Here is a 22,676-nt window from a genome sequence, read left to right as displayed (position 1 = left end):
GTAGTTTAGTTGTTCAGATGTGCACCAACCGCCTTTGTAATGAGGGGACAGCTTCTGAAAGTCTTAGCGATTTTTTCTCCAATTGGTCGCGATGCTGGGTAATCTTGACGACTAGCACTTAGAAAGGCATGGTGATTGAAAAGCTTGTGAAATTTTCATCTTCCTGCAGACTTTGCAAAGCCAGGCATTCTTTCCGGCCACCCAAAGCTTTGGCAGCCAAGTTTGAGGCCTTGTTTAGTTCCTAAATTGGGAGTGCAAAGTTTGCATTTTGCCATAAATATGCAACTGTAGCATTTCATTTGTATTCGTGAATTATTGTCCAAACATTGACTAATTAGGCTTAAAAGATTCGTCTCGCAAAGTATAACAAAACTGTGCAATTAGTTTTTGATTTCGTCTACATTTAGTACTCCATGCATGTACCGCAAGTTTGATGTGATGAGGAATCTTCTTTTTTACTGTGCTAAAGTTGGAAAAAAGGAACTAAACAAGGCCTGACACTGATTGCAAACGAGTTGTCACTTGTCAATACTCAGTAAAATCCTGCTTCCACTCTTCCCTGTCCTCAGAGAGGCAAACAATTCCTCCCATTGGTTGATGTTCTTGTCCTCTTAGACATCAGTCACCACAATAAAAATTTCGGAGAGTTCATTTTCTTCGCGAGAAACCTCTGCAATAGGCGCACATCTCATGACTAATGGCATGCTCATGAACAAATTTCAGCTTCTCCGTGAAATCCATAGCAGCCCTGTCTAAACCCTCCAGAGCTTTCTTCAGCCTGTTGAGTGTGCCATTGTGAGTAAAATCTTTTCACAGCCTCCTCCAAAACGCTAACATACCTAACTGATCTGACAACTTGATGCTTCATCTTAGCAAAGGAGAAGCCCCATTCACTAACCTTGCGATCCTTGACCTTCTCCTCGAGCTTGGAGTGCTCAAGCTCGCAGACCGCATCCCCGACTTCGCCAATGGCATCCCTGAGCCTCCACAGCTTCGTGGACTCCGGAGTGCGCCTTGTGTACCTCGTATGTTCTCCAGGTTGATGGGCACGAACACCTCCTGGATCAAGGGCTCGGCAGGCAGGAGCCTGGTCCTGAGGTCCTTCATGCCTCCAGCACTCCCCTACTGATCAAGGTAGTTGATGGCCTTGCCGACAAGGAAGGAGACAGCCATATTCGATGCTTACTCAACACACTTGCCACTATCTTCTTGTTGGTTTGCCCATGAAGAAAGTGTGTTATTGTCCTTATACCTGATAATAGAAGAATATTATCTTGATAGAGAACAAGTTGTTTCTAATCAAATATACAAAAAAAACAATTATCATTTTTTTAATAAAATATGAAGTCGGTAATACTCAACAATACTACATGAAGTATGAAACTAAGCCCTAAAGATGACCGTACATCATCAGTGCAGTAGGCACTAGCTAATAACTACGAAGAACTACCGAAGTATAGACAATATACAGAAAGTTCAAACAAATCACATAATCTAAAGAATGAAAGAAAAGGGAAAGAAACTGAGTGTATCATATATTGACATCAGACAAACTCTTCAAGATTGTAATGAAGCAAAAAGAGATGTCTTTCCACCAGCTCAAAATGAGCACATTACTAGGCTAATGCTTCTAAAAGGTATGATGATCATTTAACTATCATTTGCATGTTGCCATGTGAAAGATGGTAATATCATTTATCTCGCATTAACATTACGACATACGTGCGGGATATAAATTATCCTTCACAAGGGCAATAATAAGAATTGTAGGTAGCACCTTACATTATATTTTGGTGATAATCCATCTGTTCCAAATTATAGTTCACTTTAGCTTTGTCCTAAGTCAAACTTCTCTATCTTATAAAAAAAGCATCAGCATCTACAAGATCAAATTAGTTTCATTGAATCGACCATAAAATATGCCTTCGTAGTGCATTTATTTGGTATTGTAGATGTTAATATGTTATTATATTTTTCTATAAGCTTGGTCAAAATTAGACAAGTTTGACTTAAGAGCTTTAGTAAAGTATAACTTGGAACAGAGAGTACTATATACATTACAAGACCACACAGCATATGATCATCATGAGCATTCTTCTGCTGTTATTCATAAAGTATTTCGATGAGGAAGCTAGGAAAAGGTGAGCATAATTTTCATAGATTTTTAACAGATGGTTAGTATTTTTTTATTGAAAGTAAATCTTTGGGAATAGAAAAATCAATAGCATTTCACTTGTTTTGTGCACACTACGGTTTGTGGACTCTAATAAAATAGATCCCTCGGTGCTACCTTATGCAGACTGGTAGTGGTAGCAAGAAGTAGAGAAAATATATCAAGTAAGCTGTATTTTCATTGTCTGTTTATTTGCATTATTCAGAGTAAAAAGAGGGAAAATTTGCTTATTGCTCTTCAAAGAGTGTTGATTACCGTAGTTTTTCAAAAGTCTCCTTGTTGCACTGCTTGCCCATGATGAAGTATGAATCTCCTACATAGGTTAGTAGTCAATCACCAATGGAGGCTGTAAATAATTTCTTCAAGTAATGTAAGTAGAATACGAAGTATATCAACTTAAGGGGAAAAAACAACATATAGGTAATGGCCGACGAGGCTGGAAGAAAACATGAATGCGACATGCCATATGATCCTTACCCAGGGCTGGTTTAAGATGTAAAAGCTGCCAAAGGTGTCTTAGATTTGAAAGAGAATGTCTGTCTTTACGAATACTACAGCATAACTAATAATAAGACAAACTTTTTTATCAGGCACGTTACCAAACAATTAGAATTGTTAAATACAGAACATGGCAACTTTAACAGAGCAAGATTAGTTAATCTATGCATTCAACAAGGATGAGACTGTAACAGGACACTTGAGAATATAGGTGATGCAGGAAACAAGAATTGGTTGCTGGAAAACCGGAGAGAGAGCAGGGCAAATTAAGATAGTATTAATTCGGAATGACAGACATGCGAACCTAAAAAAGACCCCAAACAAGAACACTAAATGAATATGTGAACAAGAACAGCAAAAATTCGACAGAAGATGCAAACTACAGAAGATGAAAGGGTGAGACTAAAAGGGTGGAAGTTATGAATAAAAACAACTCACAGATGGGACGTAGGACGCAAACATACAAAACATGCAAGGATGAGAATGGTAGGGTGGAGATACCTATTTCCACTCGCAGGACATGGCAAATCTTGGTCTGTTCAAGGCTTCCAAATTCTCTAAGATTCTTTTCCAGCTCCAAGTTGCATCTCGAAAGATATATTTTCTTCAGAGAGGAGGGTAAATCTGGAAGTGATCGGAGTTTGCCAGCTGATGTTAGGCACAATTTCTCGAGAGAGGAGAGGTCTTGCATGCTTGATGGGAGCGATTCCAAGGACTTGGCAATTACAGATAGAGACTTGAGGGATGACCGGTTCTGTAGTAGCCATCCCTCAGGCACACTCTCCATCTCCGACCCATCAAGAATAACTTTGTTGGTTTGGCACAGGCTGTTGAGGGGCTCAACAAGTAGCAGGGATGGGTGATCGATTCGAAGTTTTTGGATGCGTAGGGAGCTTCTGGGCACCACCAGATGTTCTTCTCCGCCACCAGATACATCCAGATTCAGGGACAGCCCTGCCTCTGTGAGTTTACAGCATCCGGTGATTTCTAACGAGCGGACCAATGGAAGGGATTCGAGCCCACCCAGGGAAGACAGGCTCTCGCATTCAACAATACTCACATTTACCCATGACTTCAACGTGTCTGGAAGAGGGATTCCTTGCAGCGACCCTTCCAGCTCACCACACTGCCCGATTGTTAGTCTTCTAAGTGATGATGTAAGGAGTTTATCTTCACTACCTCTTAGTGTCCTTAACTTTGGACAACATGAAATGTCGAGTCTTGAAAGCTGTTTCATTTCTTCAAATGGTAATGGTGCAGACTCCAGTTGTACACAGTCAGTAATGCGTAAATAAGTCACAGCTTCCATGTGTTGTTTCTGCTCAAAAAGACTCCCCTCCAGCGAAGTTAAACTTTGACAAGATTGGACAACGATGGACAGCCATCGGAATGATGCAGTTTCTGAACTCCTGTTATTTACCTTTCCCACCCCTGGAAGCTTGGTCAACCCGACCTCTTTTATATACAGTGACTTCAAGCTAGGAGGTAGAAGAGGCAATTCCTTAAGTTTTGGACAATTTCTTATGACAAGGTTATGAAGATTTGGTGGCAAGAACAACTCAGTACACTCATATCCCGATACATCAAATCCCTGACCAATTTTTTCCAGTCTAGGAATATTTACTAACATTAAATCTTCGAGCGTTAGTAACTTCTCAATGGCTAACAGTTGTTCACAACTTCCCAATCCTTGGAGCTCAAGCTTCACAAGGTTTTGGACCACCAGTTTTTCAGCCCAAAGTGAAACTATAATGCCACTGAAGTTTGAAATACTTAGTTTCATAAGATTTACTTGAGCCTCAATGTTCGCAACATCTCTAAGTTGTTCTTGTTCTATCCGCATATATCTGCACTCAAGTGTTGTCAAATGATATAGTTTGATAACCCCACATATACTCTCTGGTGGAATCCACTGCAGTCCAACAAAACGTAGGTGCTTTAATATTGCAAGTTTGCCTACAAAATGGGATGTTTGCCACAAATTTGTTTGTAATAGACGCAGGGATTTTGAGCTCTGTACCAGTTCTTCCACTATATTTAAAGTAACCTCGTTAATCGGTTTCATACCTTTGATAATAATTGTACGCAGATTTTCCAAATGGGTGATTTTTATGATCTTTTCAGCTGACAAATTATTAATATGCTCAATACATATATGTCGTACTGTGCTTGCCACATTCTCAAGACTGGCAACATCAACTGCTCGGGCACATTCACCCAAAGAAACATACTTTGCCAAATCATGCATCAAGTCATGCATAATATATTTTTCATTTCCAAAGTTGTCATCTCTGAAGCCGAAACACCAACGCACATTTGCAAAGATTGCCCATACACTAAGACAGTGTGGTCCAAGCTTACAACCTGGTATAGCCTGCAAGGCCTACCAGCAAGTGATTCAACCCCCTCGGTAAGTGGATGGTGGAAGAAATGCAGAGCAAAACTGGATAAGCAATCGAGACCGACCTTTGATAGCCTCATCATCTATTTCTGGTGGAACATATGGAAGGAAAGAAACAGGAGAGTCTTTAATCATGAATCCAAATCAACTGAAGAGGTAGCGTACTTAATCAAAGAAGACGCCCAGCAATTCAGCTTCGCTACACAAGGACCAACAAATCAGTAGTCGAGCATCTCGCTGGTTCGATCACCCTCGTCAAACTAGATATAAAGCTGGTGAAAGAAGCACCGGAATTGTAGCACTGTTTCTCGCTTTCGTTCTTCAGTTTTCAGGGAATTTAGTTGTCTAGTTTGCTTGGGAGTTTTTGTTTTGTTGTGTTTGGACGGCAGTAGATGAGATACTGCCTGTTGTACAGACTTGTTCTTTTTTCCTTTTTTTCTCTTCTAATAAAATTTACGGCAAAGCTTTTGCCGTTCCTTTCAAAAAAAAAAGAATGATTTTCGGGCTGGGTTAGTTGATCTAGGTATTGTTTCCCAGTGTTCATTAGACTTTCTGAACCAAATGCAACCTGTGATATCAATCCTGAGCTCACCCACATCTTCACCAATTGCTCCTTGTCAAATACAAAATCTTGTGGGAATATGCTGCAATATCGGAAGCAAGTTTGCATCTCTATTGGAAGGTGCCAGTAGCTTAACTTGAGAACATTCATAATATCCTCAGCAGTTCCACCAAAATGTTCCAACCTTTGATGCAGGAAATTGTTCCAGTACTGAAAACTCAAGTTATCTCGCAAATGTGAAGCAGCAACTTTTGTCATCAAAGGACATCCTCGGAGATTCTTTGCAATTTGGCCAGAAATTGGTTGCAAGGCTGCATAATGTTGCAAACTCTCTTTGGGAAACGCATGGCAATGGAAAAGCTTAATATTTTCATCTTCCTCCAGACCTTGCAATGCTAGACACTCATTTTTACTTGCCAGTGCATACGCAGCCAAATCTGCCACTGATTGCATACGAGTTGTTAGCAAGATCCTGCTTCCACTCTTTCCTGCCCTCAGTGGAGCAAACAACTTTTCCCATTGATCAGTTTTCTTGTCATCCCATACATCGTCCAAGATAAGCAAGAATTTTACAGACTTCAGATTCTCTTCGAGAATTTTCTGCAACGCTTCTAAAGTTTTGGCATTAGGTGTTGCCCATGTAGCAGATTCGAGTATCTTACTTGTGGCAGACATTGCATCAAAGCCTGTGGATATACATGCCCAGATCACCATTTCAAAATGCTTTCTGACAGCATCATCTTGGCATACGAATTGGGCAAGGGTAGTTTTCCCCATCCCACCGTGACCAACTATTGAGACAATAGACACATGATTACTGCACACCTTAATTTCAGCATCTTCACATGATGGCTTTGTCAGCCATCCAATTAGTAACTCCTTCTCCTTGTTCTGACCAAACACTTCAGGAGCAGTTAGGTTGGAACCTGTTTCCCTATCCTTCAGAAAATCCTCTTCCAGCTGACTAATAGACCCTCTAAGGCATTCAGCCAGTGTGACGAAATCAGCAACACCTGCAGCAGCCTTGTCTAACCCTTCTAAAGATTTGCGAAGCCTCTTGAGAGAGCCACCGTGAGTCAAACCTTTGGTAGCCTTGTCCACAATGGTAGTCTCCTTAACATACTTCATAGCATTATGCTTGATCTTATCAAAAGTGGAGCCCCAGTTACTAACCTTTCGATCTTTGGCCTTCTTCTCGAGCTCGTAGTACTCGACATCATCGAGTGCATCCTCAGCCTTCTCGACGGCATCCCTGAGTTTCCACAGCCACGCGTCAAGTGCTCTGCTCTCACCCTTGATGCGTTCAGGGTTGAAAACATCAAACACAGCTTGTATCTGATCCAGTCGGCCCAATATTCTGTCCTTCATCTCAGCCACGCCTTCTGCGTTCCGGTACTTGTTCAGGTAGGTGAAGGCCTTGTTGATCAAGAAGGAGATGGCCGGAGTTGCCACCGACTTCCCGGCGAAAACAAGAGTGGCTGAGGCCGCCATGAACCTCCGGGGCAGAGCTTCGCCTTCCCTTATGTGTGGCGGGGCGAGAGCAAAAGCAGCAGGAACAGGCGAACCGCTAGGTGGAGAGGAGGAATAGTGAAAGATAAACACTGCTGGAAGTGGAATGGATGGATTAAGTCCGGGACATCAAAGCGCAGCTGCACAGCGAGAGATCGAGCAAGATAGAGGAACTGCAAGCTGGGGTGGAGGAACTGTTCAGTCAAAACAAGCATGAAAAGGCATCTCGGGTAGACTTCTAAAGTGCCATTCCCGTCTGATGTGGGCCAGAACCGTTGACAAACCATCAGATTGTTGGGTTCCGGTTTACCCTTGAAATCATAGGTTACTTCATTTCGACCTGACGTGACTCGGTTTTCTATACGCGCTAAGCACACAAAATTCTCCATGGATAAGACAAAATGAAGAGCAAATGAGATGCAATCTTACTGCAACTTTTGGGACAAATACTGCAGGTACTTACTATACGGTGCGAGATGCAAGATGCCGACGGCCTGACGTACCAGCTCGCCCCTTCGTCTCCGGACCGCCGGAATAAGGTGGGGCGCACCGCAGCCGCAGCCGCCTAGCATCGCGCACCTGCATTGGATTCCTCCGCCGGAGGGCGCGCGGCGCCCGAACCGACGGCACGAGTGGGGGTGGGTAAATGCGCGTGAGCCGCAAACAAAGGGATGGGGAACGAAAGAACTGACAATACAATTTACATGATCGTTATTTTTTTTGAACCGGACATCATCGTTTTTAGGTAAAGAGGGGAGATCAATTTCGAGTTTTTCAATTCGCATGGAGTTTGTGTGGACAACCAGATAGTTACCTCGCACAGGAAGCAGATGCAAGGTAACTACAGCCGATGAGTCTTAACCAGGAGAGGAACGGAGCGGATCTAAGCGACTTGAGACTCGAACTCTGAAGTCGCCGGCGGCTGGCACACGGCTGCAGATGCAAGCTGAGGAAAAATGGCATGCGTGGTGCAAGCTGGGAGGAGGAGGGAAGGAAGGGAGAGACGGCCGGAACCCAACGACGCTCCGGCGAGCCGCGGCGTGAGGCGGAGGCAGCGTTCGTTGCGGCCCAGGGGGTGGACGGTGTTTCAGATACCGTCCACCCCTGGGGACCTGGTAGCCGTCCGATGCGACGTGGGTGGCATGCCGGTTCCCGGCAGAGCTACTCGCCGTTGTCTCCTTCCTCATCATGCATGTCGCCAGGAGGCAGAGGACTGGAGGCGCAGGCACAAGCACACGACAGCGTTTGGAGGGCGCCACCGCGCTGGAGTCACGATCTGTGATAGCGCCGCCGTTGCATCATTTTTTGATTACGGTGGTTGAGGAGCAGTATCGGGCATGTACTGGCTTGGGGATCTGATTACGCGTTAATGGATTACAAATGGTTACAAACAAACGGATGTAACGATAAGACTTACGAAATTATGTTACATTTTAGGGACCAAACAACATCTTAGTATTAGAAGCTGTTTTTCTATTTAAATTGAGGGGTCATATTCCAATAAACTTATGATATGATAACCAATATAGATTCGTTTCAAAACATATAGGTTAGTCATAAGTGAACGGTTGTAATTTATCATCGAAACACACCCTTATGAAGGTGCGAAAGGGCTTACATGACGCCTAGGTGCTTCCAAGGTGTGCCTTCTTCACGGCATTGAGAGCAGCCATGGCGTTGTCGAATCCCTCCTCCGTCGCCATGGTCACGAACCCGAACCCTCGTGATCGCCCCTTCTTGTCGTACGCGACTCTGGCGCAGGCCACCTTCCCGTGCTTGCTGAACATCTCTCGCAGCCGGGAGTTATCCACCTTCGGGGCCAGATCGCCGGCGTAGATCTTCAACTCTTGTGCCCCGGCGCTGCTGCTTCAGAGCTGCTTAAGTACAGGTCGCATCTACGACCTGCATCAGCTCACGTTGTTCACACACATCCCATGGAACAGAGATGCTCAGCACAGCGACAAAGCTCGTCTGAAATCAGTGATCCGGCAAAAAGCGAATTGAATGATAGGTCCAATGCACAACTGCGTGTCGAAAGTCTGAAAGTTTTGCTCCGTCCCAGATTGCTACGTAATTAGGAACAAATCTGAACATACAGAAATGGGAGGATTAAACGACAAGACGATCCAGAGTCCAGACCACAAGCATAAATGCATAATCATCGTAGAGGGCAAAGAAGTTAAGATAATAATATTGCAGATGAGCATACATTACAACACAATTCCTTCTTACATATTCATCAACAGAGAGTTCCATTTTTGAAAATCTATCTCACAATAACACTTGCAAACATTTAATGATCGAGGCTCTAAATTGTGATAGGAGTGAAAAACAGCCGTTTAATAAGGCTTTCAAGGTCGTCGCCAAATGTGAAGGCATCTTTCTTGTCACCATACATCAGCGTCAAGCTGGCTGTTACGTCGATAACTCGTTTTACCGCCGGACGCAACGAACCAAGTTCTAGCATGTCTTTGTTTGCAGTTTTCCATGCATCTTCCACCATCCGGTTTATATTCGCAATGGCTACCTCACTCGTAGCATTATACTCAGCAATGTAGCACTCGACAGAGTTTGCAGCATCCTGTTCCCTGTTACCATGCTGTGGATAACATATATGCTGAGTGTTATGTTCTTATATAGAGTATATCCTCCTTGGATAAAAATGAACTATAGGAAAATTTAAAATCAAACTAATACCTTTAGTGCAGCGATGTCATTCATGTAACGCGCTATCTCTCCACATGCTCTCACGGCACCGGTATAGCCAAGCGCCCAGTCAAGAGCCTCCTTCGATGCTATATCACCCATGCCAACTAGTAGTGCAACACATGAGAATGGACCACCTGAATCCATCAAAGATACTTCTACTTTCTCTTTGAATGTTGGCGTTTTCTTGCAATGGAACCACTCCGCTCCTTGAAGGTAGTAATTGGATAGTGTCTGAAACTGCACAGTAGGAATTGGTTGTGGTTTCAGTTAGGTTCCCCCAAATTAACAAAGGGTTGCAGGGTTTTGCCTCATTTACCCCCTAAAAATGAGGTCATTGGTATATAAGCGGTTGTCCCATAATTTATAAAATGCAATTCACGTGTAGAATAGTCATGTGTACCGATTTCTGGGCGTAGGAAACCTTGTACTGCTCATTTGGCGCCTGCATATCCTGAATCTCTTTGAAGGTTCTTAAAATCCTGAGGTAGAACTTCTTGAGATACTCTGGTAGAATAGAAACAGCACTCTCATCCCATCTGCAGATACATTATTATTATTATTATTATTATTATTTTCGACGACGATACCACTGAATAGAAACTGCTTCCCTCTCATCACTTGTCCTTAGAGTCTAGATTGTACTTAAAAAAAACACCCATGTATATTTTTTCAGATTTAGGACATGTTTAACTTGTTGCTCTATATGATTCCTAATATCTTCCCGAAAAAGAAAAATACCGTATAAGCTGCATCTCAAGCGTCCTAATAATTGGCATAGCTGGCATAGGGGATGACCAAATAATTACTAGAAGCCCCATGGTTCAGCTACATCAGTAAGAAATAACTGGCTGTTGCGGATTATGGTGATAAGTAATCTACCATATGTTTGGATCATCTCTATTAGTTAATTAGTGTGTTATAAAGATAAAATTCTGGTAACAGCCACACTAACTGACACATCTTATTGGTTGTCGAACAATAACCCATCTCACAACAGTCCTGTTTTATTATTAGTTGCCTGGTTCATCGTGGTCCCATTTTGACTTCTATATTTTTATTTTCCTTGTGGTTAAAATCAAGGACTATAGATGCATATTTCACTGTGTTGTCATGTCGTTGAGTTCTAGGGAAAGAATGTTTAGAGGTAAACCAGAGAAAGTATAATTAATATGTAAACTATGTTTTCCTTTGGATTCTTACATTATGATCCATAGCATATTGTTGCCAAAATTGGTCAGGTTAGGGTGATGGCCCAAACACAGTGACAAGTCAACTTAGCTTGCCTTCTGATGAAGAGGAAATGCCACCTAAACTTTGTACTTTATGAACATGTAATCCACGATATAAATGCCAATTCATGACATTGTAAATACATTTTGACATTAAATATAGTTTCAATATTATAGATATATAGTACTTAACAACGACATGTGTGTACTCATAGTTCGTTACCGGCAGAACCAAATGAAAAAAAATAGTTTTTATGAATTAATTGTTTAACAAAGGTTTACAATTCTACCCAACTACCCCTAGAAATTTCACAGATGAAATGCTTTTTAAAAATACTAATGAAGTTGATTTGTAGGATATATCACATTATTTTTTTTTTGCGAAAGTATGATTTTCCACATATAAATTTGTTATAACAGAATCAGGTCACGGCAGCAATAATGCAAGGGTATACCTTTCATGTGCATTTTGAATAGCTTTCATGTGTATTGAATATTTTAGCTAAACAGCTCTACACTGGGGAACTGTGACATTTTATGGCACCACATACGAACCCATGCAGGTTCTCAATGGTTTATACTCATCGAATTCAATAACTAAATTATTTCACGCACCAGATTCTTAACATGGCAATCTGAGTAGAAGATATTTGTTTTTCAGATATAAAAATTAATTAATGAATGTAATATTTAACCTGAATAATCTCACCTTTTTATAGCTTCATTCAACTTTTGAGACTCTTCCAAAGTAGCACGGGTATCATAAATGTCATCCATCATAGTTATCACGGCCAACAACTTGGTAAGGATTATCCTTGCACAACTGTATTCGTGCTCATAGTACACTGCATATGACCACAGATACAATTGAACAATACGATTTCGAGCGAAGCTTAGTGCTACTTCCGCATGAAGATTTTTCCACCATCTGAAAATCAATGTTTTTCTTCTGTTATGGTTCTATATATACAAAAATGATAGCACTAGCTGGTGCCTTGTAAACAACAATTAATGTACAAGGTTTGCATGTGGTCCCACAGAACACTCTAAAACTATGGTTTCGCTGGAATACACTAATAAATAAAGGGTGCTTAATCATTTCTTGTCATCACACATGTTACACCTAATCTTCGTCACGCAGGAGATGGAAAGTGCTGGGAATGTAATTACCTCAACCTAATTATAAGTTATATAAAAGAATAAGGTAGAACATTATCTAACTGTCACTTTGTGTGCTCATGTTACTATGGCTGTGGCTATAAAACTGCAATAACCTTACAACTTCGAATGGATGTTAAATTAATCCTTCAAATGCACTGCTCTCCTAAGGTTAAATGTTATTCTAGTGGGCATGTGTCTAATAATAACTATATGTCATTATTTTGTAGTTTTGTGAAGCAAAAACATGATTTGGTACTCCAGAAGCCCAGATCAGCAAAAACATGATTTGTAATTTTGTTAGAAATCATGTTGATTCTAGCAGATATCAAAAGGCTAACTTTATATTTATACTATTTCTGTTTAGTTCATGTAAAGCGTTCGGCTAACATGGCATCTCATCTTTGCACTAAGGAGGCCACCACAGTTAGCACTTAGGACTGAAAACTATAGGGCTAGTGAAGCCCCCTTTTGTTCCTTCTTCATGTATGCTTTGGAGGAGGATTGTAGTAGTCCTAATCACTAAATAAAGAGGAGTTGCTCTTGGCCTAAAAAAGAAGGGAGGATTGTGAAGCATAGGTTGAAGTGGCATACTTTGATATAGCCTCGATTTCTTTTTTGTGAAGTTGTTGCAGATTGTTAAAGTCAATCTTCGCAAGCTCCAAAATGATGGGGTTGTATTCTCGTTCATGTTTATACTCTGACATATAAGGCAGTGTCTCTACCCTCCTTACGGTCCTTGGAAGCGGGATGTGAAGAGCACGGTTAACTTGCTCAGATAGTGGATACTCAAGATTATGTCTCATTGATTCAAGATGTAGCCTTGCAAAAGAGATTGCCTCTTCGAGAGCTTCGTCGTGAATAAACATATATGCTGCATTGTATAGACTAAGAAGTCCCCTTGGGTCATTAGTCATTTCCATATTAAAGCTTCCATTTGTATCCATAAACCTGTTGAATTCATCTGCAAAAAGATACATATGAATCAAGTGACCCACTCGACGTTTTGAGTCGCATGTATAATAATTTGGAAAAATATGTTTATTATGCTGCAATGATATCCGCATCTTTGGGTTACTTGAAGGCAACCAATCAAAAATGTGATTACAAATTATCTTTTATCATTGTTGGGTTTGGATACTCCAACAATTAAAATTGTGTGATATATTAGGAAATTGTGTATTCATTATATACGTACCTGGAGATACCCTAAGACCATGCTCTCTAAGCAGGCGAAATCGGAGAGAAACCTTGTGTAGGCTAGAGGTATTGAATTCCATATGTTGGATGTTGCAAAGTGTGTTGGCAATTTGTTTCTTGAAATGATGCCCGATTCCAAGATGTTGGATAGTGTCGACTAGGTTCATTTGCTCGATTATATCTTTGGAATCCTCAAACAACAACCTTACCTTCTCCTTTAGTGCGCTGACTCGATTTTCCATCCATATTTCTTGCACCTACAGTTATGCAACTACACTTTATACTCCATGACTATAATTTATGTAATTTTCCCAAGAAATAATATGATATGAAATAAACAACCAATCCTAGCTATATATTGTTTTGGTAAACACATTTTTCTGGGCTCACAAATTTAGCATGGAGTTATATCCTTAAACACAATATAGTCCTGCCATTGCTACTGTGTTTTTTCTGAAGATTGAGTGAGACCCAGAACTCTCAACACTATGTGATGGCATATATAGTCCCCATCTTGATAATCTAAGTAGGCAGCTTATAACTCTTCGTGTTCCAAACATAGTGTCTCTGGGTTAAACCTTTTACACGAAACAAGGAAGAAAGTGTAAAAGATGTGTTATGTATATATGGACTCATTCCATGTGGGAGCTAGGTCTTCATAAGATTTTGGACACGGGTTGTTACAAGATCACAAAGAATACAGACTCGGCACACTGCTGACCCAAGCATATGAGCTAGAAAATCCTCAAATATGTTTGTCCGTGCTAGACCTAAGCATTTTGCAAAGCCTGACAGAAAGTCCTCAAATATGACAGTTAAGGAAAGTAATTAAATGGTAGTTAAGGATTAAGTAAACACATTTTTTTTGAAAGTGAACTGGCAAGAGCTTTGCCGTTCATATGTTAATAGAGAAGGGTAGAAATAATACAGCTATGTCAAAAGCAAGAAAAAAGGAGGAAAATAACAAAAAGACTAACCCCTCAGGTAATCTCCTAGCCATAGTAAACCCTTTTTTTTTAACTGAGCAATGTTGAATTTGTTATGTTCCTCCTAGAGTTCAAGTCTCTCACTCAGCATGGATATTTTTATTTTTGACTAATTAGTCTTTCGGTATGGCAGGCGTTTCATCTATCACTATTGAAATGAGTTTATGATAATTTCGTCAATCCATAAGTCTCTTAAAGATGTTCATGTCGAGGTACAGTGTGCCAACATACACACATTCTTGGTAAAAGTGACTGCACATCTCTCTATCTCATTATTTATGTGTATGCCCTCAACAATTAGCCCGTAGGGTCAACGTTTCTATTTATAAGATGCACACGCATATCAAGATTCAAACTTACAACATGTGATCAATAATTTAGTGAACATTTTTTAATCTTTTAATATAAACTTCATATAGTCGGATTTGTAATCAAATGTACTCTTCAATGATTATAAGTTTATAACCATAAATAATATAATATAAGATGAGTGAATGATCAAAATTTAATTTGGGAGACCGTGGCATGTCATATCACACCTTATAAACAGGAACTGAGGGAGTCTATAATTATACTGGGTTGAACAAACTTCATACTTATTTCTAATCGGTCCTCTTGGCATATAATTTTTATAATAGGCCTCCTAGAAAAGCAGTTCTGAAAATGAACCATCATGTCGGCGTGACTCCAACGACAATGTCTGCCACGTCAGTGCCTACATGGCCTGATGGCCACTCGTTAGGCCCTTGGAGGCTTGGACGTCGATTCCAGCAACCTCGGTGTGTCGCTTGAACTCATGCCAAGATGAAAAACATGTAAAAGCTAAGAGCGTATACTCACACATCAGTACGTACTTATCCATTCAAGGTTTTGTGAAATTCGTATTGATATGAGATCAACTTGATTAGATTCATGCATAATGTTTGATAGAAATGAATCGAAATAGTGCTTTTGGATAGATTAATGGTTCTTCTATCCAATACAACAAAGATATGTTCAATTTGCTATTTACTTATCTTTTATGCCTCTAGACATGCAGACCGGAAAATAATATTTCTAAACGAAGATATTATTAAAATTAGATAACAAACAGCTTAGTTATGGATGCACGAGATTGCTAATTTGCTAAAGGAATGTAAAGAAATTTCAGGTTCTCTCTACATGCTAAATGGTTGCCGGCAAAGAAGGCTCACCGGTGTTGTTACACTTGCTGTCATCGGAGGCCCCTCCATTGCTTCTAGGATCGATCTCCTCCAGCACCCTCGCCTTTGAACTATGACCAACTACTCAAAGGTATGCTGCATATTTATGGAGGCCATTAGGTTCCTCGGAGTAGGGTACGAAGTTTCTAGGTCCTGTTTAGTTGTCCGATTTTGGATCACCAAAAATCACTGTATCAGCACTGTAGCATACTGTAGCGTTTCGTTTGTATTCGTGAATTATTGTTTAAATATTGGCTAATTAGTCTCAAAAGATTCATCTCGCAAAGTACAATAAAATTGTACAATTAGTTTTTGATTTCGTCTACATTTAGTACTCCATGCATACAAGATTACAAAGAAACATAGTGTCTCTGGATTAAACCTTTTACATGAAACAAGGAAGAAAGTGTCATAAGATTTTGAACACGGGTTGTTACAAGATTACAAAGAATACAGACTCGGCACACTTGTGACCCAAGCCTATGATCTAGAAAATCCTCAAATATGTTTGTCCGTCCTAGACCTAAGCATTTTGCAAAGCCCTGACAGAAAGTCCGATTTTTTTGGCTTAAAACCAAGGCTAAAATTCGGCAAATAACTCTATGGTACCTGCAAATAAGGGTCCAAGTTGGGCTCACACGATTTTTTTAATGTAGAAATAATTAATTTTAATATTTCGGGCAAGGCTCGGACCAGCCCGATTTTTTTCAAGCTAACAAAACTAGCTCTAAGGCTGGCCCTTAATGGGAGTCGGGTCGCACCAGGGCGAGGTGTGAGCTTATTTTGCTGTTGTCCAATTCATCCAATGATAGCAGTTAAGGAAAGTAATTAGATGGTAGTTAAGGATTAAGTAAACATATTTTTTTGAAAGTGAACTGGCAAGAGCTTGCCGTTCATATATTAATAGACAAGGGTAGAAATAATACCGCTATGTCAAAAGCCAGAAAAAAGGAGGAAAATAACAAAAAGAGTACCCCCTCAGGTAATCTCCTAGCCACAGTAAACACATTTTTTTAACTGAGCAATGTTGAATTTGTTATGTTTCTCCTATAGTTCAAGTCTCTCACTCAGCATGGATATTCTTATTTTTGACTAATTATTCTTTGGGTATGGCAGGTGTTTCATCTATCACTATTGAAATGAGTTTATGATAATTTTGTCAATCCATAAGGCCTCGTTTGGATGCCGGGATTAAAAATTAGTCTCTCTCACATCGATGACATCGAATGTTTGATAGTAATTAGAAGTATTAACATGGGACCCACTGGGCCCACTCATGGTGCAGTTGTGAGTAAACATAGTACAGCTGCCCTCTCATATGCAGCTGAGCAATCAATTTTTTATTTCTTGATGGGGCATCGGCTTTTTGCTACACTGCGGCTGCCCTCTCATATCCATTCAAGGTTTTGTGAAATTCGTATTGATATGAGATCAACTCGATTATATTCATGCATAATGTTTGATAGAAATGAATCGAAATAGTGCTTTTGGATAGATTAATGGTTCTTCTATCCAATACAACAAAGATATGTTCAATTTGCTATTTACTTATCTTTTATGCCTCTAGACATGCAGAGCAGATAATAATATTTCTAAACAAAGATATTATTAAAATTAGATAACAAACAGCTTAGTTATGGATGCACGAGATTGCTAATTTGCTAAAGGAATGTAAAGAAATTTCAGGTTCTCTCTACATGCTAAATGGTTGCCGGCAAAGAAGGCTCACCGGTGTGGTTACACTTGCTGTCATCGGAGGCCCCTCCATTGCTTCTAGAGTCGATCTCCTCCAGCGCTCCGCTGCGCCCTCGCCTTTGAACACTGCACAACTACTCAGAGGTATGCTGCATATTTATGGAGGCCATTAGCCACTGTATACGAGAAAAAGCCAAGCTACGGGTTCCTCGGGGTAGGGCACATGGCTCTTACTCCAAAACAAGTGTTATTTTAACATTCAATGTTTATCCTACAAACAGAGTATATGACAAACGGAGTATCTTTAGTTCCTAGTGACACCAATAACAATAAATAAAAAAAGTATAACAAACACAGTATCAGCGTACGGAACCAATCAAATGATCGATGCTTTTCATAATTTATAATAGCGTACGGAACCAATCAAATGATCGATGCTTTTTATAATTCTATAATACATGCAACTTTCTGTGATAATTAGTATAAATAATTAGAGGTAATTATCGTCCATATCCACAAGGTTTGAACAGTCCTAGATACGAGGCTGTACACTGAAACGTGTCAGATATGGAGACTACGGTACAGGATGACGTGGTCTATGTGGAGGATAAGAACTAGTTGAGGATTAGGAAACTACTACTCGTAGCAATTAGAGTAGAACTCTAGTTGAATTCGACTAGTATTCTTATAAACAACTGACATGTAACCCTACCCCCGGTAATATAAGATGAGGCAGGGACCTCCTCCAAACAAGTTCAATCAATACAATCCAACCAACACACAAGAAGTAGGGTATTACGTGATATAAGCGGCCCGGACCTGTCTAAATCGTGGGTTCAAGTTCACCTTCGCGTTTCTGATCTCGACGAGCCCCACGCATAAAACACTACCTCGGGTACCCCCTCGGTAGGTTGCTGGGTATAAACACCGACAATAATATAGTCATTTCTTATAACTAATAATATGTTTAAAAACACTTTTTTTAAGATGGAGAAACTCTTTTTTTAGACGGAGGAAGTGGACGGTAAGGATTTCTGGTTTATTCTAACTTAAACAGTTTTAAGACACTTTGTGCTTACCTAATTCAAAGGTATCTAAATTCTATATTCATTTTATTGGCTATATAATTTTCCATGTACGGGACAAGATTTATTACCGTTGAAGATGCTCTCTGTCGCTAGAACGTGCTGGATCAGGGGCGGCAGCTAGCTGGGCCAGCTGGCCTGGTAGTCCTTGCACACGTGACACGTGCGGGCCAGCAGCTACAGGCGATCCCTTGGGCCACGAAACATGTGATCCTGAAACAGCTGTATATGGTCAAAGGCGAAGGACTACCACGTGCATGCACGTGACTCGTGTGATCCAAACGAAATAAAGCATTATGCATGGGCTGCTCGTCCCTGGATCCAAATATTTACGTAAAATCCGTCAACTCGGATGACTTTTTTTTTTTCCAAAATTGTCCCTCGTTTCCGCCGGCTGCTCATCGTTGGATGTTTCATGACGAATGGCGATGGCTTTCTCGCCCGGCGGCGGAATGGACTTGCCGGAGATCCGCGCCTGCACCTCCTCGTGCTCCTCCGCCAGATTCTTTGTGATCTGCGCCGTCCTCCACTTCACCGTCCCTGGATATCGATGTTGAGGGTCTCCGAGCCCGCCGCCATCTGTGTGTGACCGGACCATGGCAGCTCAATCGCGTTGGCGAGCTGTTGATGTCCCCATTGATGGCAGGAGCACCTCGCGCGTCATCAGGCGCCTTCCCCAGCACGATCGATATAGCTGCCACGGCGGGCATCAGCCATGGAAAGTCCATCGACGCATGGTACTCGCAAGTTGCAGCATGGTATATTATGGACACTTTACTGTGTTTCTGTTGTATTATAATTGAAAGTGCAGAGATGATATACAAGTTAAGCTAAATTTTCAAACATTATTAGTTATTTATTGTAGCGGCCGGTTTGGCACCGGAGAGGGAGGAGGGCCGGGGAATCGTCGTGTGGGGGTAGCTAGGGTAGTCTACGCCTAGGTTTTGCTCGTTGTCGACGACGGCAACGGAGCTAGGTCCTTTCATAAGTTCCTATTCATTTTCTTCAAAATTTTCCAAACTTCAACGCATAGTGAAGATCCAATAAAATTCATATTGTAGTTTAGTTTTTCAGATCGATGTGCACCAACCGCCTTTGTAATGAGGGGACAGCTTCTGAAAGTCCTAGCGATTTTTTCTCCAATTGGTTGCGATGCTGGGTAATCTTGACGACTAGCACTTAGAAAGGCATGGTGATTGAAAAGCTTGTGCAATTTTCATCTTCCTCCAGACTTTGCAAAGCCAGGCATTCTTTCCGGCCACCCAAAGCTTTGGCAGCCAAGTTTGACACTGATAGCAAACGAGTTGTCACTTGTCAGTACTCAGTAATTAAGATCCTGCTTCCACTCTTCCCTGTCCTCAGAGAGGCAAACAATTCCTCCCGTTGTTTGATGTTCTTGTCCTCTTAGACATCATTCACCACAATAAAAAATTTCAGCTTCTCCGTGAAATCCATAGCAGCCCTGTCTAAACCCTCCAGAGCTTCTTCAGCCTGTTGAGTGTGCCATTGTGAGTAAAATCTTTTCACAGCCTCCTCCAAAACGTGCCATTGTGAGTAAAATCTTTCCACAGCCTCCTCCAAAACGCTAACATACTTAACTGATCTGACAACTTGATGCTTCATCTTAGCAAAGGAGGAGCCCCATTCACTAACCTTGCGCTCCTTGACCTTCTCCTCGAGCTTGGAGTGCTCAAGCTCGCAGACCGCATCCCCAACTTCGCCAATGGCATCCCTGAGCCTCCACAGCTTCGTGGACTCCGGAGTGCGCCTTGTGTACCTTGTATGTTCTCCAGGTTGATGGGCACGAACACCTCCTGGATCAAGGGCTCGGCAGGCAGGAGCCTGGTCCTGAGGTCCTTCGTGCCTCCAGCACTCCCCTACTGATCAAGGTAGTTGATGGCCTAGCTTGCCGACAAGGAAGGAGACAATCTCTTTAGTGTTTTCACCACATATAAACGCGCAATCGTGGCGAGCCAAGATAGGCAATCATGTTTTCTCCTTTTCTTTCATGGTAATCAAAGCATCCTCTTGCTAAACATCCACAAAATCCTTGCCTAAAAACAAAATTTCCTGCGCCAAATTAACAATCTGCTTGCCTGCTTCCTGCATCAGCACAGTACAGGTCGCATCTGCGACCTGCATCAGCTCACCTTGTTCACACATCCCATGGAGCGGAGAAGATGCTCGACACAGCCACAAAGCTCGTCTGCTGACCGTGACGCTGTCTGTCAACCTCAACTCCATCCCTGTATGGTTAATTTGTTGTGCTCAACTGCTCAAGATCAAAGACAAATTTACCACGGCGGCGGACGGCACCTCCTGGTAATGCGGGGACGACGAGCAGCAGGAGGAACGCAGCCGCCATAGCCGGGAAGGAAGAAGGTGATCAGACGGTGCGTGAGAGTAGAGAGACCTGTGGCTGAACCGCGCCTTTTATACACTCTTGCTCAGTCCTTTGTTGCTACTGTGTTTGGTGTGAAGTGTTGTGTGCTGCACGGCTGGCCGATGCGACAGATTGTGCACTGAAATCAAGGCGTAGATGGATGGCATTGAGACAACACTTTGAAAAGTATGCAACAAGATTTTGCACTGAAATCAAGGCGTAGATGGATGGATGCATGGCATCATTGTGAAACTTGGCTATTGGATCTCCAAACTATCTTTATAAGCATCCCCAAGTTGTACTGGAATTTGTTAAGCACATTAAGAGATTAGATGATTTGGAAAGTTTGTGTGAGCAGTTTGATGATTGGATCATCGGGCGATATTATTGTAGCCGGCCAACAGGAAGATGAGCATGAATTGCACTGGATTGTTGTCTTACAGAGTCAAAGGAGGAGAGGGACCTACATCTTTGCAATATGTCCATGTTAAGTAGTCAAAGGGTGGAGGCTTATCACATGCCTAGATCGAGTCGTTGTGTATTCATGTTCTTAAAGCAAAGCAGTCTTGCAATCGTTCTAAGGCCACATGCTCACACAGTGGGGTTATTACCTACTCTAGAAACGCGCGATCAGGAGTTTCTCAAACCAAAAGTACAGATAGGGATAGGGGAAGAAAGCAGCAAACAAAACAAGAGGCCAAGAGAATGGTGGAAAACAACACGAAACACATGAAGTTTCGACCTTCTGAATTCCTACGTACGGACCATTTGATAGGAGACAGAGTGTCGACTTGGCTATTGAGGACTGAAAAAAAAAAAAGGGGAACCTGCAAAGTTTTAGACATTTTGACAGGATGTCCAATAGAGCAATAAAATTCAGACCTTATAGTAATGGTACTTAGCTTGGAACATCATGTTTTTTTCATCGCGGTCTCCGATCATGTTTTTTTCTTCATAGAGTTCTTCCGTGTGTTGTTTCAGCTACCAAGTGCTAGAGAATACTGAGTATGCATCACATTCATGGCTAGCATTATATGGTCAAGCTACTATCATTGAAACCCTACGGTTCATGAGCTACAAACTAAAAAAACTATACTACACTAAGTGTCCTTCATCTGCATGACACTTAGGTAATGTTTGGTTCGACGAGCGGTAACGTAAATGAAAATGGAATCAGATTGCACTGCAATCAGAGGTGGGATGTATGATTACTGTCTTTGTTTGGTTTACTAACGTAACGTTATCGCATCTCCAGCACAACCATAAGCCAGCTACGCAGCAGCGAGACACGTCTTCGTTGAAACCGATTAGCAACACGACGGCCATGCCGGCCGCCTCTTCACCAACGCTCGCCCGCCATGCTCTGGCTTGTAATCTCGGACAGCTGTAGAGGCAGCAGAATCCTGATTCTCTAATCGAAACAAGAGCCTTGCTCTCTCCCGGCAAAAACAGCCGCTTGAGGAGCCTTCCTGAACCAGTCAGCTAGCGGTAGCAGCAGGTGAATAGCTTGGGCCTCAGTGGTGGCCAGGTGGCGTGCTGTTCTTGGTGAAGCTACTCGCTGTTGTCTCCTTCCTCATCACGCACGGTCGCCAGGAGGCAGAGGACCGGAGGCGCAGGCACAAGCACACGGCAGCGTTTGGAGGGTGCCGCCGCGCTGGAGTCACGATCTGTGAATAGCGCCGATGCTGTATCGTTTTTTTTATTACGGTGGTTGAGGAGCGGTATCGGGCACGTACTGGCTCGGGATCTGATTACGCGTTAACGGATTACAGACCGTTGCAAACAAACGGATGTAACGATAAGACTTACCATCTATAATGAAATTACGTTACATTTTAGAGAACAAACAGCGTATCTTAGTATTAGAAGCCGCTTTCCAATTCAAA

The 22,676-nt window shown here is 41.8% G+C and overlaps 2 protein-coding genes across 5 annotated transcripts; both read right to left on the bottom strand.

Annotated features, from left to right (window-relative positions):
- Nucleotides 1-410: 410 nt before the first annotated feature.
- On the bottom strand, nt 411-7,590 carry LOC117863490 (probable disease resistance protein At1g61300). Its single transcript, XM_072295385.1, has 4 exons — nt 5,538-7,590; nt 3,173-4,960; nt 2,429-2,486; nt 411-1,252 (listed from the first exon to the last, which is right to left on the bottom strand). The coding sequence occupies exons 1-4, from the start codon at nt 7,123-7,125 to the stop codon at nt 1,183-1,185; spliced, it is 3,504 nt and encodes a 1,167-aa protein (XP_072151486.1). The 5' UTR covers nt 7,126-7,590; the 3' UTR covers nt 411-1,182.
- Nucleotides 7,591-9,307: 1,717 nt separating this feature from the next.
- LOC117863492 (tau-cadinol synthase) lies at nt 9,308-17,490 on the bottom strand. Of its 4 annotated transcripts, none has more exons than XM_034747215.1 (8): nt 17,357-17,490; nt 15,619-15,723; nt 13,438-13,696; nt 12,834-13,203; nt 11,791-12,009; nt 10,253-10,388; nt 9,841-10,089; nt 9,308-9,760 (listed from the first exon to the last, which is right to left on the bottom strand). In XM_034747215.1, the coding sequence occupies exons 2-8, from the start codon at nt 15,655-15,657 to the stop codon at nt 9,452-9,454; spliced, it is 1,581 nt and encodes a 526-aa protein (XP_034603106.1). In that variant the 5' UTR covers nt 15,658-15,723; nt 17,357-17,490; the 3' UTR covers nt 9,308-9,451. The 4 variants fall into 4 exon arrangements, with proteins under 4 accessions (XP_034603106.1, XP_034603108.1, XP_034603107.1 ...); XM_034747217.2 differs by having other exon boundaries at nt 9,308-9,742; XM_034747216.1 differs by having other exon boundaries at nt 15,619-15,780; nt 17,357-17,444.
- Nucleotides 17,491-22,676: the final 5,186 nt, after the last annotated feature.

Source organism: Setaria viridis, chromosome 7 (genome assembly GCF_005286985.2).
Source record: "Setaria viridis chromosome 7, Setaria_viridis_v4.0, whole genome shotgun sequence".
Classification (NCBI taxonomy): domain Eukaryota; kingdom Viridiplantae; phylum Streptophyta; class Magnoliopsida; order Poales; family Poaceae; genus Setaria; species Setaria viridis.
The sequence above is the reverse complement of the archived record's forward strand: the minus strand, read 5'-3'. Positions and strand labels throughout refer to the sequence as shown.